Below are 15,217 nucleotides of genomic sequence, written 5' to 3' on the forward strand. Positions count from 1 at the left end.
ATGTTTGTTTCTTAAAATTTTGAGTTTCAAATTTTTTCCCTCTCTCCCTTCAATGCACAATCTGATATGTGCAGTCATTTAAACCTATTTCCATATTAGTCATATTATGAAAGAAATAAGAAACCAAAAAAGTTTCAAGAAAAATAAAGTTTATACACCCAAAGGGCAACAAAAATGTGCATACCCTTTGATCCAGCAATACTACTACTGGGTCTATACCCTGAAGAAATGATGGAAAAAGGGTAAAAACATCACTTGTACAAAAATATTCATAGCAGCCCTGTTTGTGGTGGCAAAGAATTGGAAATCAAGTAAATGTCCTTCAATTGGGCAATGGCTTAGCAAACTATGGTATGTGTATGTCATAGAACGCTATTGTTCTATTAGAAACCAGGAGGGACAGAATTCAGGGAAGCCTGGAGGGATTTTCATGAACTGATGCTTAATGAGGTGAGCAGAACCAGAAAAACACTGTACACCCTAATAGCAACATGGGGGCGATGATCAACCTTCATGGACTTGATGCACTTCCATCAGTGCAACAATCAGGGTCAATTGGGGGCTGTCTGTAATGGAGAATACCATCTGTATCCAAAGAAAGAACTGTGGAGTTTGAACAAAGAACAACTTTAATTTAGGGGAAAAAAACCTAATATCTTATTGTCTGATCTTGCTATCTCTTTAACTTTATGTTTCTTCCTTTAAGGATATAATTTCTCTCTCATCACATTCAATTTGGATCAATGTATACCATGGAAACAATGTAAAGACTGGCAAATTGCCTTCTGTGGGTGGTAGGAGGGGGGAAGTAAGATTAGGGGAAAAACTGCAAAACTCAAAATAAATAAAATCTTTTAAATTAAAAAAAGTTAAAAAAAGGTTATGCTTTGATCTGCAATCTGACTCTATCAGTTCTTTCTCTAGAGATGCAAAACATTTTTCATTCATTTCTTTGGCATTGTCTTGTATCATTGTGTTGCTGAAAATAGTTAAGTCAAAGTCATTCATAGTTTTTTACTGTGTACAATGTTTTCCCGTTTTTGCTCATTTCACTTTGCATCAATTTGTGTTAATGTTTCCAGGTTTTTCTGAAATCATCTTGGCGGTCCTGTCTTATAGCACAGTTTTCCATCATAATCATATACCACAATTTGTCAGTTATTCCCCAATTAATGGGCATTTCCTTTTCATAAGTCTCAATAAACTAACTTAAGTTGCATATTCTTTTTTTTTCTTAGGTTATTTTATTTCCTTTTTTTTCCCAATTACATGCAAAGAAAATTTTCAATATTCATCTTTTTGCAAGCTTTTTTTTTACTACCACATTTTTTTTACTAACCTCCCTTCCCTCCTCATAGAGGAAAGTAATCTGATATAGGTTGTACATGTACAATTGTGTTTAACATATTTCCATATTAGTCACATTATAAAAGAATAATTAGATGGAAAAAGCATGAGAAAGAAAACATAAAAGCTCTAAAATGTGAACATGGTATGATTTGCTCTGCATTCCCATTCTATATTTTTTTCTCTGGATGTGGATGTCATTTTCCATCACAAGTTTTTTAGGATTGTCCTTGATCACTGAACTGTTGAGAGGAACCAAGTTCATCATAGTTGATCATCTTACAATGTTACTGTGTACAATGTTCTCCTGATTCCATTCACTTCACTCATTAAGTTAGAGTTACTTATTCTACAAAAAAATTTTGTGGGTAAGTTGGATTTTTGCTCCAGACCTGTGATTTCATTGGTGGTAAACTCACTGAATGGAAATTCTTTCCACTTGTACAAACTGACAACTCCTCTATGATTTAGGATCATGGCAGACTAGGACACTGAGAAGTTAAATAATTGGTCATAGTCACACAGCTAGTACATGAGTACATGCATTCATTCATTCATAGGCTCCCAGATCTAGAGCTTGCTTACTTGGTCCAATCCTCTTCATTTTAAAGATTGGGATAACTGAGGCTTACAAGAGTTGTATAGATCATAATCATCAGAGGTAAGGTTTGAACCCAGATTGCTTTCACTCTATCAAGGGGAGGATTTAAACCCACCTTCATCTGACTCCAAGAAAGACCATCTTATCAGCTTTATCACTAAAAAATAATCTAACCTTACTGAAGCATGGGTACCACCTACTCAATGTACCACCTACTCAAATGACTGACTAAATTAATAAGTAATTTAGTCATGTAACTGGTTAAAGATTTAAACAAATAAATGAGTTAAAACAGTTCTCTGAACTGATTAATTAACTCAATTCAAATGGTCTAACCAGTTTTGCTTGTAGACACAATTGTGACTGAACTCAATCCTCTTCTTTAAACCTGATTACTGTTATAGTTTTTCCCCCCTTTTCTATGGAAGAAAAAAAAAAGTTTAGCTCTAGACAAAAAGAAAGACCATCCAATTGAACTACATAACAAGGATGTCTGAGCCTCTAAGGATAACTCCTTATGTTGGTGCCTCAAAGAACTAGGTCCTTTTCTAGTGTAAATCCCATGAGCTCTATGATCATTAGAATACTAGAGATCCATCAGTTCACAAGCCAAGCATGTACCTGGAGGGATCATGCATCACAGAACCTCAGAACAGAATCTGGAGAAGCTCCATATGTAATTAAACTTTTGGTTAAAGAGGACCAGTCAAATTTTATTCTAGTTTAATTCCCTAATCCCACTTGGCAAGTGAGGGAGAAAAACTCTTAACAACCCATGACATCAAATGACATGTAAATTTTGTCTTTAAATCATTCATTATAAGGACTACTCCAGATCATGTGAAATAAGAAAAAAGCTTTGGAAAAGAATGTTGTTATAACTGCTATTCTATTATTGCCATGATCTTCATTCTAGATAGATTTAAATAATGTTTTTCATTTTTAAGAATTTTAATTGAAAACTGACCTAAGATTAGAACGTCTTATTGTTGTTATATTACCTGAAGCCCTCAAACTTTATAGAATTTGTAGGATATAGTAAAATGGTAATGACAATTTTCCATTTTTACGGTTTCCCCATTTCTGAAATTTTCAAAGTACTTTTTTTGTAGTAACTTTGGGGATAAAAGGTGATATTGCCAGCTTATCTCTATTAGATATTTTAGAAAAGGAGAAAATGGGAACTTGGTGTGTGTATGCATTCCCGCATGGAATCAGAAGACCCTTATCCTTCACTTCACTAAAATCATAACACAGGTCTTTTTCCTATCTAATAGAATTTTTCCCCCTTCTGTGGGATTTCATTTTTAAATTTGTAATGAAAGTCAATGTAGATAATAAGGTTAGTAAAGTATATCTAACAATAGATGGGGGGTAGGATGTGAAGAAGAGAGTCAATAGGAAATTCTGAGGCAATTTAGAGTTGAATTGAGAAGTAGGTTCAAATATCACCTCTTTTACTTATTAGCTTTGTGACTTCCAATAAATCACTTAACTTTCCCAGTCTCTGATTCCTTATTTGTAAAATGGAGTTAATGGCAATACTTCATGGGCTTGTGGTTAGCCTCAAATAAGATAATGTATCCTGTGCTTTGAAAACTTTGCTTTTTACTTGTTTACCTAGTAGATTCAGTGGTATAACAGCTGGGATGGATAGAAAGGTTTGTCTTTTTTTTTTCTTTTTTGGATCTCTAAGGGTAAAACTGAGTTCTTAAATTGTGGGTATCTAGGAGACCGTTAAGAGCAAATATTGAAAAGACACTCTGATGATTCTCTTACCTTGTAAAGTGGCTACAAGACCCGTGCTAACACCAGAAATAGTGTCACTAAGTAGCCATTCTTTCACTTGGTATTTGGGTAACCACTCCAAGATAGGTAAAAGGGACTTCAGAACCCGAATGGTCTTTCTTCTGGAACAACTACCAAAAAGCAAGAAAATTAGGTTTCTAATCTGTGAGCAAAGACAATCCACCCATTGGAGAAGAAATAAAAAACCTGAACTCTGAAAAAAAATGTGTTTTTAACAATTAAAAGTATATCTTCACTTTACTCATGGATCTTTTTATCCTGCATTTGTCAAGAACTACATCAGTCATGGAATCATGGACTCATTGAAACTGAAAGAGAGCACTTAGTTCAAAAGAGTGTAGGCGTGCAAGAACCCTTTTATGAGATCATGAATTTAGATCTGGAAGGACCCTATAAGTCATCCAGTCTTTCCCCTTCTTTTCACAGATGAGAAAACTGAGGCCTGCAGATATTAGAAAGTGATTAAAACAGGCCCGGGATCTGAATAGGGCTGACAGACTCCAAAGCCAAATCTCTTCAGACAGGAGCTCACTCCTCACCACCCCACCCCTCCTCCTTTTTCTCCCCTCCCTTTTAATTCTAATATATATATATATTTTAAAAAATAGATTGTGATCTCACTAATCCGAAATTACTTTTGACATTTCTAACCCAGGCGCCTACTATTTTTCCTTTAAGTAAATATATTTTGTGTATCTTGGCATAACATTCCTTTTGTGCCAGTTTTTATAAGATTCCAAACTTGATGAATAGCTAAATGACTTCCATGTTATTGTCCCTTGCAACATTCCTTTTCTTTTAAAATCTGGCAATGGTTCAGTTTTCTCTGTTTATGCCATTGGGTTGAGAATTGCATTAGATTTAATTCATTGATTGCAGTTTCCGGGTTTCACTGGATAACCTCAAGCCTCAAATCCCTTCCTGTGACTTTCTAATTGTACAGTATTATCTTGATCCTAAATTCTCCAACTATAAATTGAAGACATGGGCTAAAACTTCCTAGAACCGGTGGCACTAGGACTCACAGTCAGGTGACTAGCCTAGTGACTCCCCTCCCTCAGGCTGCATTTCTCTTAAAAACCCTCTACCTGATTCATCTCTCCTTCCAGCTTTACCTGGTCGGCAGAAAGGAAAGGAAAGCAGGGTAAAGAAGACCCCACTTTTTTTTTTAAAGGAAAACCCAGGTGGTGGGAAACAGCGAGAGATGGGTGCTGGAGCCCAGAAGAGGGGAGGCCGAGTGAGTGGGTCCAAGAGGGCAGAAGGAGACAGGGATCCCGTCAGGTGTGAGGGTAGAAAAGTCCCTGAGGATCAGTTTCAGGAACTGCCAAGTAAGGAACGCGGAATGCAGTTCTGAACTGGAGTAAAAGACAGCCTACGGCCCCGAATAGGGCGTGTGAGGAGGGGAGGCTAGCTCTGCCAGGCCAAAGGGAGGCCCCGGCTGGACAGCCCCCGCCGGGGGAGGCTTCCCTAGCTCACTTCATCCAGCCACCAGGGCTCCAGCTCCCCCTCCGCACCCCAGCCCAGGAGTGGGGGGCGGCCCGGCCCGGGGGAGCGGGGCAGCCCGGCTACCTGCAGCATTTGGCCAGTTTCTCTCGGACAGTCTGGCGCTCGCGCAGCTGCCTCTCGTATTGCTCCAGGAAGGAAGGCTCGTTGTAGACGGGCCGCGACACCACATAGTTTCTGGACTCCGGTCCCTCTGGGTCCAACTTGCCTGGAACTGCCATGTCCCTGGGGGAGGAGAGAGAGAGAGAGGTGGCAAATGAGGGAGGAAGAGCAAGAGAGGAAGGGGAGCAGGGAGAGGGACCGTCCATGAGTCCCGTTGCAGAGTCCTCAGCAGCGGACCTCCAAGAGCCAGAGCCTCCTCCGGTTGGCATCGCTCCCCGAACGGGCTGGCCTGGGGACTGGGACAGCACTGGGGCTCGGGGCTTGGACAGGCTGAGCCGCTGGTTCCCCAGGACAGCTCGGCAGGGTCCGGCGCGGGTCAGCCGCTCCGTTCTGGGCAAACGAGGCGCTGTCCGCGTCCTGAAATTTCTATGCCAGCGTCGGCTAGGTGGCCAGGGGTACCGGGGTGAGGGAAGGGCGAAGAAGGGGAATCCGGGGGAGGAAGCTCCCCGTTCTGCCTAACCCGGACTGGAGCTACGAACTCAAGCCCCGCGGAGGCACCCCCGGGGAAGAAGACAAACCTGGAACCTGTGACCGGACACAGAGGTCAGCGGCCAGAAAAATCTCCTGCAGCGAGTCCTCGCCTTCGCGAGAACCGAACTGCCAAAGACAGCGGCTTGGTCCGGGTGAGCTTGCTGAGGAGGAAAGTGGCCGGCACTCGACCGAACGGACCCTGCGATGCTTTTCTTCAGCTCCCGTCACCTTTCCCCTCTCACCCACCCAATGGACTGGGAAGGCTGCTGCAGCCCTGCACTCTACTGGACAGCCTGAGAGCTCACCTGCTCCTTAGACTGCCCCTCCCGGAATGTCCCTGGGGATAGGTCCCTAGGGTGCTTTTATATTGTATGCAGAAGGCGGTGGGACGTTTATTTATGGAGAAACAGGTATCTTGGTAGAAAAAGAGGGAGGCTCACCGAAGGCAAGTTTTACTCACCTGCCTTAGGGGAAAAAAATCCTGCCCCTCCTTTTTCCCCTCCCTTTCTTCCCAGTGTGTATGTACCTAACCCATCTTCTAGCTGCGGTAACTGACCTCAGACTCTCCCCCACAGGCTTCGGGCTTGGAACCTGCCAGGTGTTGGGGACACCTGACTTGAGACAGCAGAGCAAAGCAAGATGAAGAGAATGGTCAAGATGGAAGGGACATAAGGAGTAGAGGTCCTTTCTCTCAGGTTCCATCTTTTTCTGGACTCTCTAATCCAGGTAGATTGATAGGCATCAAAGTGGAGAAGTGAAGCCGGTTGACAAAAAGGAAAGACTCGAGTGAATCTTTTTTTCTTTGGAATTTGGGACACAGAATCAGATTGCTTCAGGCTGTGCCTTAAAGATTACTTAGTCCGACCCTTTCATTTTTAAAAAAAGAAAATTAGTCACAGCTTGACTAGCTATTCCAGGGAGCACACACACACACACACACACACACACACACACACACACACACACACCATCTATCTATCTATATATACTTATCTATCATCTAATCTACATCTAGAGAAAAATTTCTCTCTTGTTCACTTCTAAATTCTCTGCATTCATCTGCACATTTGTATTCAAATTCACAATTATAATATGAAAAGGGGAAAGCACATTGAATACTACCATAACACTTGGTCAAATAGAAAACTCTAAAACACAAGTAGGAGAAAGGAATCAAGAGATAGGGAGGTAAACGAAGGAGGGGAGTGGGTAGGAACATATTTGTTCGAACTGAATTTGTTGAACTGGTCTTTAGGTCTGGAAAATTCTGTATCTTAGCACCACCTGCTGTTTCATGAATTAGATGGAGGAATACTTGGGAGCCTGAAATCAGCATTACCATGGTATAATAAATATTCTGTACATTCTGTCTCTAAAAATTATAAAAATATATAGTCAGTAGTGTTTTATAATGGTGATCCTTCAGGCTGGCTTTCAAACTACATGATGCAGGACAATTTCCAGGAAAGAAATTTAAGACTTGTCCTAATGATACAGAAGGACCTGTAAGATAAAATCAGATCAGTGCTTTTTCCTCTCTCTTTTAAAATCTTTGTAGCAAGTAATGGCTCATTGGGAAAGGGGTAAGATATTCAGAAAGGAAAATAATATTAAAACAAAAGATATCGGGGCGGCTAGGTGGGTAGTGGATAGAGCACCCGTCCTGGAGTCAGGAGTACCTGAATTCAAATCCGACCCCAGACAATTAATAATTACCTAGCTGTGTGGCCTTGAGCAATCCACTTAACCCCACTGCCTTGCAAAAAAAAAAAACTAAAAAAAATCAATAAAAATGAGATTTTTATTAAAAGTCAGCTGAGGTACCCAAATAGTTGTCATTCATTTGAGTTAAAAAAAAACATAAAGTGAAAAAGATAGGGACAGAAACAGTCAAAAGAGGAGAAGGAGAGAGAGAGAGAGAGAGAGAGAGAGAGACAGACAGACAGACAGACAGACAGACAGACAGACAGAGACTGAGAAATAGAGACAAAGACAAACAGAAAAAAATTTTAAATGTTTTCAAATGCTTTGTAGGCAGAAAAAAGATTAGGCAAAAAGAATTTAAAACTATGAGATTGTGGGATGATCTAATGCAATTTTCCCATTTTATAGACATAGAAATTGAAGTTCAGTGGTGTGCCTCAAAGACACAAATGTAGTAAGTATAGATTTCAGAAAAACTCAGGTCCTATGACTTTCAGTGGTCTTTCTACTCTACCACATTGTCTTTCCATCTATATAGTATTTTCTCCTACCAATAGGGGAACTGACTCAGCTGGAGTTCAAATCAGACTCTATACTCTTGAAACTCACTAGTTGTATAACTCTGGAAAAGTCTCTACTTAACTCCAATTTCTTCACCACCCCCCTCCCAAACATATATGGACTAATAAAAGGCAATATGAATAAAGTAAAAAGATTTGTCACATTATTATCTATAAGCAACATATTCTTATTAAATACTTGCTGTGTCAGATACTGTGCTAATATCCTGGGGGGTGAAAAGACAAAGAAAAATAGTACCCATCCTCAAAAAGTTTACACTTCAATGGAAGAAACATGTTTAAATATGTTATATACAAAATAAATTCAAAACACATAAAAGATAACTAGAGAAGGAATTAGCATATATGTCATGAGAAGCATATACACACCTGGGTATTTATATTTCTGCCCAAGTATATAATCCTGGGGCAGACTACAGTAGTCACTTAAGACTGAATATATACTCTATGATAGAATATCATAGTAGATACAGTACGTTTTTCAGACTTAGAACTATCTACTTGTGGATCTGTGGATTCAAGTCTTCACTATAAAGTTTTGCCTTGACTTAATATGGAGTAAATCTCAATATACCTAAGAGAAATTTTATTTATTCCACTGATCCACCACTCTGTTTTTTAACCAGTACCAGTTTTGATGACTGCTCTATATAAGATTTTAGATCTGGTACAATTAGGCCACCCTTCTTTAGAATTTTTTCATTAATTCCCTTGATATTCTTTACTTTTTGTTCTACCAGATGAATTTTGTTATTATTTTTTCTAGCCCTATAATTTTTTGGAAGTTTGATTGACGTGGCAATGAATAAGTAATCCATCCCTTCTTTTTTTTTTTTGCAAGGCAAATGGGGTTAAGTGGCTTGCCCAAAGCCACACAGCTAGGTAATTATTAAGTATCTGAGAATGGATTTGAACCCAGGTACTCCTGACTCCAGGGCTGGTGCTTTATCCACTGCGCCATCTAGCCACCCCCATCCCTTCTTATAAACATGATCCATATCCAGTTCTGAACAGTGAGAGATTCCTCTGTTCCCCACCCACACACAAAATTGTTAAAAATTAAACGTGCATATCATGATTTTAGATAATTTACTCCAATACATGAGGCAGACCACTTTGCTTCTGGGCATTAGGGGGCAGTGAAAGTAAAAGTTGCTTTTAGGCTAAAATATAAATTCCTTTGTTTGGCATTTAAAGTTCTCACCTGCACCAAGAAAAAAGATTAGTTTTTGAGAGAATTTGCGTCCCTCAATTCTATTAGAATGCTCTTTCTGGGGCGGCTAGGGTTCAAATCCAGTCTCAGACACTTAATAATTACCTAGCTGTGTGGCCTTGGGCAAGCCACTTAACCCCGTTTGCCTTGCAAAAAAATCTAAAAAACAAAACAAAACAAAAAAAAAAGAATACTCTTTCTGTTTATCTGTCATGTAATTTATAAAAAGTCATAGGATGATAGATATAAAGCTAAAAGAAAATTCAAAGATCTTTCATATTTTAAATTTAAGATCATAAAATTTATCTGATTTGTTTATGCACCTTTCTGAACTTTTTGAAAATACTATAATTATTATCACTTAATTTTACATCCCCTTAATTTGTTTTTATGTTGAATTATATCTTTATTCTGTTAGATATTTTCCAGTTGCATTTATTATTTAGTTTTTAGAATTTTGAGTTCCAAATTCTCTCTCATCCTTCAGTCCCTCCATCATCCATTGAGAAGGCAAGCAATATGATGCTCATTATACTTGAGAAGTCATGCAAAACATTTTCATATTAATAATATTGTCCCCAAAAAAACCTAAGAACAATAAAGTGAAAAAAAAGTATGCTTCAATCTATACTTAAGGTTCATCAGTTTTCTCTGTGGAGGTGGATAGCACTTTTCATCATGAGTCTTTCCTTTGGAATTATCTTAGATCAGCAGAGTAGTTAAATCTTTTCTCAGTTGATCATCATTATAGAATCTATAGGGTATTGCTGTTATAATGTTCTCCTTGTTCTGCTCACTTTACTCTGTACCAGTTCATGTAAGTCTTTCCAGGTTTTTCTGAAACTATCCTGCCCATCATTTCTTATAGCACAATAGTATTTCATCACAATCATATACCACAATTGATGAGCATCCTCTCAATTTCTAATTCTTTGCTGTCACAAAAAGAGCTGCTATAAATTTGTTTGTACATATCGACTCTTTTCCTTTTTCTTTGACTCTTTAGGATATAGACCTAATAATGGTATTTTGGGGTCAGAGTATGCACAGTTTTATGACCTTTGGACATAGTTCCAAATTATTCTCCAGAATGGTTGGACCAGTTCACAACTCTACCAAAAATGCATCAATTGTATAACATTCCCTTGAACATTTGTCATCTTCCTTTTCTGTCTTGTTAGTGAAACTTAGAGGTGTGAGAGAGTACCTCAGTTACTTTAATATGAGTTTTGAGCATTTTTTCATGTGACTATAGCTAGCTTTGACTCTTCTGAACACTGCCTTTGATCCTGTAATCCTTTCCTTCTGTGTATTGTGTATCTTCATTGTTCCACTGATCTATTTTTTCTATTTCTTAGCTAGTACCAGATAGTTTTGATATTTATTGCCTTTAGTTTGGGGTCTGCTACTGCTGAATCTCTTTCCTTTCCATTTTTGACCCCTTAGCTTCTTTGAAATTTTTGACTTTTTGTTCCTCCAAGTGAATTTTGTTATATTTTTTCAAACTCAGTAAAATATTTTTTAGTAATTTAATTGAGATGTCATTTTTATTTTATTGGCTTTGTCTACTCATGAATAATTTCTCCAGTTATTTAAATCTGACTTTATTTGTATAAAAATTATTTATAATTGTGTTCATGTGGTTCTTGGATCTGTTTTGGTAGGTGTACTTTCAGGCATTTTATACCATCTACAATTATTTTAAATTTGTTTATATCTTGCTATCTCAGGGTGTATTGGTGATATATAAAAATGTTGATGATTTATGTTTCAATTAAATTTTTAGTTGAATCTTTAGAATTTCCCAAACATGTCATTATACCAACTGCAAAAAGAGATAGCTTATTACCCTATTCTGATTCCTTCAATTTCTTTTTCTTCTCTTATTGCTATTGCTAGCATTTCTGAATAATGTTGGTGATGCATAGGGTGGTTTCCCTGTTTATCTCTTTTAATTAAATACATTTTAACTGTCTGAGATCACAATAGCTACCTTTGCTTTTATTTTTTTATATCAGTTGAAGCATAAATTCTACTCCAGTCCTTATTTTAACTTTGTGAGTATTACTCATTTTTAATTGTATTTCTTGTGAACAACATATTGTGGATTCTGATCTTTAATCCATTCTGCTATCCATTTTCTTTTTATGGGTAAATTCATTCCATTTATGTTCAAAGTTATAATTACTGTTTGTGTATTTCTCTCCACCCTATTTTTCCTCAAGCCAAGTTCCACTTGGTCATTGTTTGGGCCCTATAGGCTCAGGTCTTCATCTCCCAGATTGCTGTTTTTAAAATTTTTTAAACTAGGTCAAAGAGGTCATTCTTTGTCCCCTTTTTTTGCCTCCTTTATCACTGAGTGGGTGTTGCCTCAGTCAAAGTGAGACTTGAGAAAGACAGGAGCTTAAAATTAAAAAGGCCAAGGTCTCCCACTGTATCCAGTGTTATTGCCAGTCATCCTGATTCATATTCAGTCACTGATCCCAGATAACTCTGGAGAAGAAAGTGAGTCTGGTAACTTTGGGCAGTGCCCACTTTTTCTTTTTTTTATTTTATATTTATTTATATTTTTTTTTTGTACAAATGGTATTTTTTATACATTACTAAAATATTTTCATTTAAGAGTAAACACAATACCCTCCCCCCCAAATACAGAGCCTCATGAGCAATAAAGTAAAGGAAAGAGAAAAAAATAAAATTAAAGTAATAATAATAATAATGATAGGGGCAGTCACATGGCGCAGTGGACGGAGCACCAGCCAGGAGCACCCAAGTCCAAATCTGTCCTCAGACAACCAACAATTACCCAGCTGTGTAGCCTTGGGCAAGCCACCCAACTCCACTTGTCCTTCAACCCCCCCAAATAATAATAATAATAATAATAATAATAATAATAATAATAATAATAATAATAATAAATGTGCTTCAGTCTGTGTTCCAACACCACCAACTCTGTCATAAGTGGATCACATTCTTTAGGATAAGTCCATCACAAAAGCTACTTCCATAATTTTCCACCATTGCCATTGCTGATAGCAACTCCCTCCATTTGTACTTCCCCACTACCATACACTATATTTTCTCTCTCTGTTAATTCTCTCTTCTTAAATGTGCTGTAGGGTAGCTGAGTGGCACAGCAGACTGATCACTGGCTCTGGGGCCAAGAGGCCCCGAGCTCACATACCACCTCTAAGGCCCAGCAACCACCCAGGCCTGTAGTCCTGGACAGGCTCCAATCCCAGCCTCTTGCAAGAAGTAAAAAAGAAAATGGATTATATCTGACCTCTTTTCCCCACAGTTCGCTCTCTCCTCCATCACTCACATCTCCCTACCTTCCCCCTGTCCCCCTTTTCTCCTTCTTACTCTAGATGTCTATACCCCATTGAATATATATATGCTGTTTCCCCTCTGAGCCTCTAAGAGCAAAGGTTCCCTCATTCCCCCTTGCCTTCCCCCTTCCATATCATTGCAATAGCTTATTGTAATTTAAAAAAAATCTTATTATATGAAATATCTTAGCCTATCCCACCTCTCCTTTCTCTTATTCCTATTACCTTTAGCTTTTAGCCATTGACTCCATTTTTACAATATTTTGTATCTTCAAATTCAGCTCTCTCCTGTGCTTCATCTATAAAAGCTCCTTCTACTTGCTCTATTAAATGAGAAGTTTCTCAAGAGTATTATCAGTACAATTTTTTATGCAGGAATACAAGTAATTCATCATCATTAAGTCCCTCATATTTTCCCCTTCTCCTTCACTCTCTATGCTTCACCTGAGTCCTGTATTTGAAGACCAAACTTTCTGTTCAGCTCTAGCCATTTCAACAGGAACATTTGAAATTCCCCCAGTTCATTGAAAGTCCATCTTTTTCCCTGGAAGAGAGAAAGCACCCCCTTTTTCAAATCCAGTTCCCTGGCATGCTATAACATCACATCTTTGATGACATATTTCCTCTTCAAGAAGTAAGGACTACTACCACCATCACCAACAATTACCAAATGGTTCTTATTTTTATAAATTTGGTTCAGTTCCATTTATTTTTGAGAAATGAGACCTTTATCAGAGAAATTTGAAGTCAAATCCTTTCTCCCTGGTTTCCTTCTTTCCTTCTAATTCTGATTACATTGGTTTTGTTTGTGCAAAAACTTTTTAATTTCATGTAATCCAAATTATTCAGTTTACTTCCTGTGATCCCTTCTATCTTTTATTTAGCAATAAACTTCACTCATTCATAAATCTGAAAAATAAATTTTTTCAATGTTGTCCTAATTTGCTTATGGCATCACCCTTTAAGTCTAAATAATGTATCCACATTAATCTTATCCTGGTATAAGGAGTTAGATATTGGAACCTATTTTCTGCCAGACTGATTTCTAGTTTTCCCAGGAATTTTTGTCAAATTTTGAATTATTGTCCCAAAAGCTTGGACCTTTGGGTTTATCAAACTATAGATTACTATGCTCATTTACTACTGTTTATTATATACCTAATCTATTCCATGGATCCACCACTCTTTCTTAATTAGTACCAAATTATTGCTTTGTTGTAATCTCCTTATTAGTATTTTATTTAAAATTTTTGCATCAATATTCAGTAGGGAAATAGTTTTGGGCACTATGTTTGAAAAAAGAATTTAGTAGAACTCCTTCTTTGTCTATTTTTCTCAAATAATTTATATTGTATTAGAATTAATTGTTCAGGCGGCTAGGTGGCACAGTGGATAAAGTACCGGCCCTTGAATCAGGAGTACCTGGATTCAAATCCGGGCTCAGACACTTAATAATTACCTAGCTGTGTGGCCTTGGGCAAGCCACTTAACCCCATTTGCCTTGAGTAATCCTAAAAAATAAAGAATTAATTTTTCTATAAATTTTTGATATAATTCACCATTTAGTTTGGGTGATTTTTTAAAAAGGTTATAGCTGATAAGATAAGATAAAGGGTTTAAAAGATAGATAATTAATGGGACAATTCTATTTCCTCTTTTGTTATTTGGGCAATATATATATGTATGTATATACATATATATATATATATAGGTAAATATTCATTCATTTCACTTAGATTATCAGATTGATTGCCATATAATTGGATAAAATAGTTCTTAATAAGTGTTTTATTTTCATCTTCATTGATGGTGGGTTCACCATTTTCATGTTTTGATGCTGGTAATTTAGTTTTCTTTTAAGTTGAATTAACCAATGGTTTATCTAATATACTGAGTTTTATTGCTGCTGTTTTCCACAAAAATCAACTCCTAGTTTTAGTAAGCAATAAATTAAGAAAGTAAGTAAACTTTTGGTTTTATTAATTTCTCCTTTGATTTTTCAGGATTTCCATTTTGGTGCTTAATTGGAGATTTCAAATTTGTTCTTTTTTCTCAATTTATTTTAGTTGCTTGCCCACTCTGTTGATCTGATTTTTCTCTGTTTTATTGATGTAAGCATTGGTTGGCCCAGGTCTAGATGTGATGAGAAAGTGACCCCAATCTGTTGAGCCTTAGGGCAGGAGTTCCAGGTGGAAAGGATGAAAATCCTCCAGGGCTTGTTTTCTGATCCAGCTGCATGGTGTCTGATAAGGCAATAGCCAGGATAGAATAACTTTCACATTACTTTCTTGTTTGTTATAAAACAACCAGCTTAATTATTTGTGATATTAACTGGTACTCACCATGCTGAATGCCTTTTGATTCTTTTTTTTTTTTAAACTAAGCATTCATGATATATAGGGTAAAGTTTCTGGATAAAGGACAAAATATTCAATTCCTAACACAGTGCTTGGTACATAATAAATGCTTAAGAAATACTTATTGTCCATTGACTTAT

The 15,217-nt window shown here is 37.4% G+C and overlaps 1 protein-coding gene across 3 annotated transcripts in view; it reads right to left on the reverse strand.

Moving 5' to 3' along the window:
- SLC26A4 (solute carrier family 26 member 4) overlaps nt 1-6,316 on the reverse strand; it is a 60,635-nt gene extending 54,319 nt beyond the window's left edge. Inside the window, exons 1-3 of one of the 3 annotated variants that reach the window (XM_074193930.1) lie at nt 6,199-6,315; nt 5,327-5,485; nt 3,728-3,867 (exon numbers count right to left, since the gene is read on the reverse strand). In XM_074193930.1, coding sequence (XP_074050031.1) covers nt 3,728-3,867; nt 5,327-5,481 — 295 coding nt within the window. In that variant the 5' untranslated portion in view covers nt 5,482-5,485; nt 6,199-6,315. Of the gene's footprint in view, nt 1-3,727; nt 3,868-5,326; nt 5,486-5,940 lie in introns of all 3 variants that reach the window. The other 2 variants (XM_074193929.1, XM_074193931.1) reach the window with 2 other exon arrangements.
- Nucleotides 6,317-15,217: the final 8,901 nt, after the last annotated feature.

This window comes from Macrotis lagotis, chromosome 7 (genome assembly GCF_037893015.1).
Source record: "Macrotis lagotis isolate mMagLag1 chromosome 7, bilby.v1.9.chrom.fasta, whole genome shotgun sequence".
Classification (NCBI taxonomy): domain Eukaryota; kingdom Metazoa; phylum Chordata; class Mammalia; order Peramelemorphia; family Peramelidae; genus Macrotis; species Macrotis lagotis.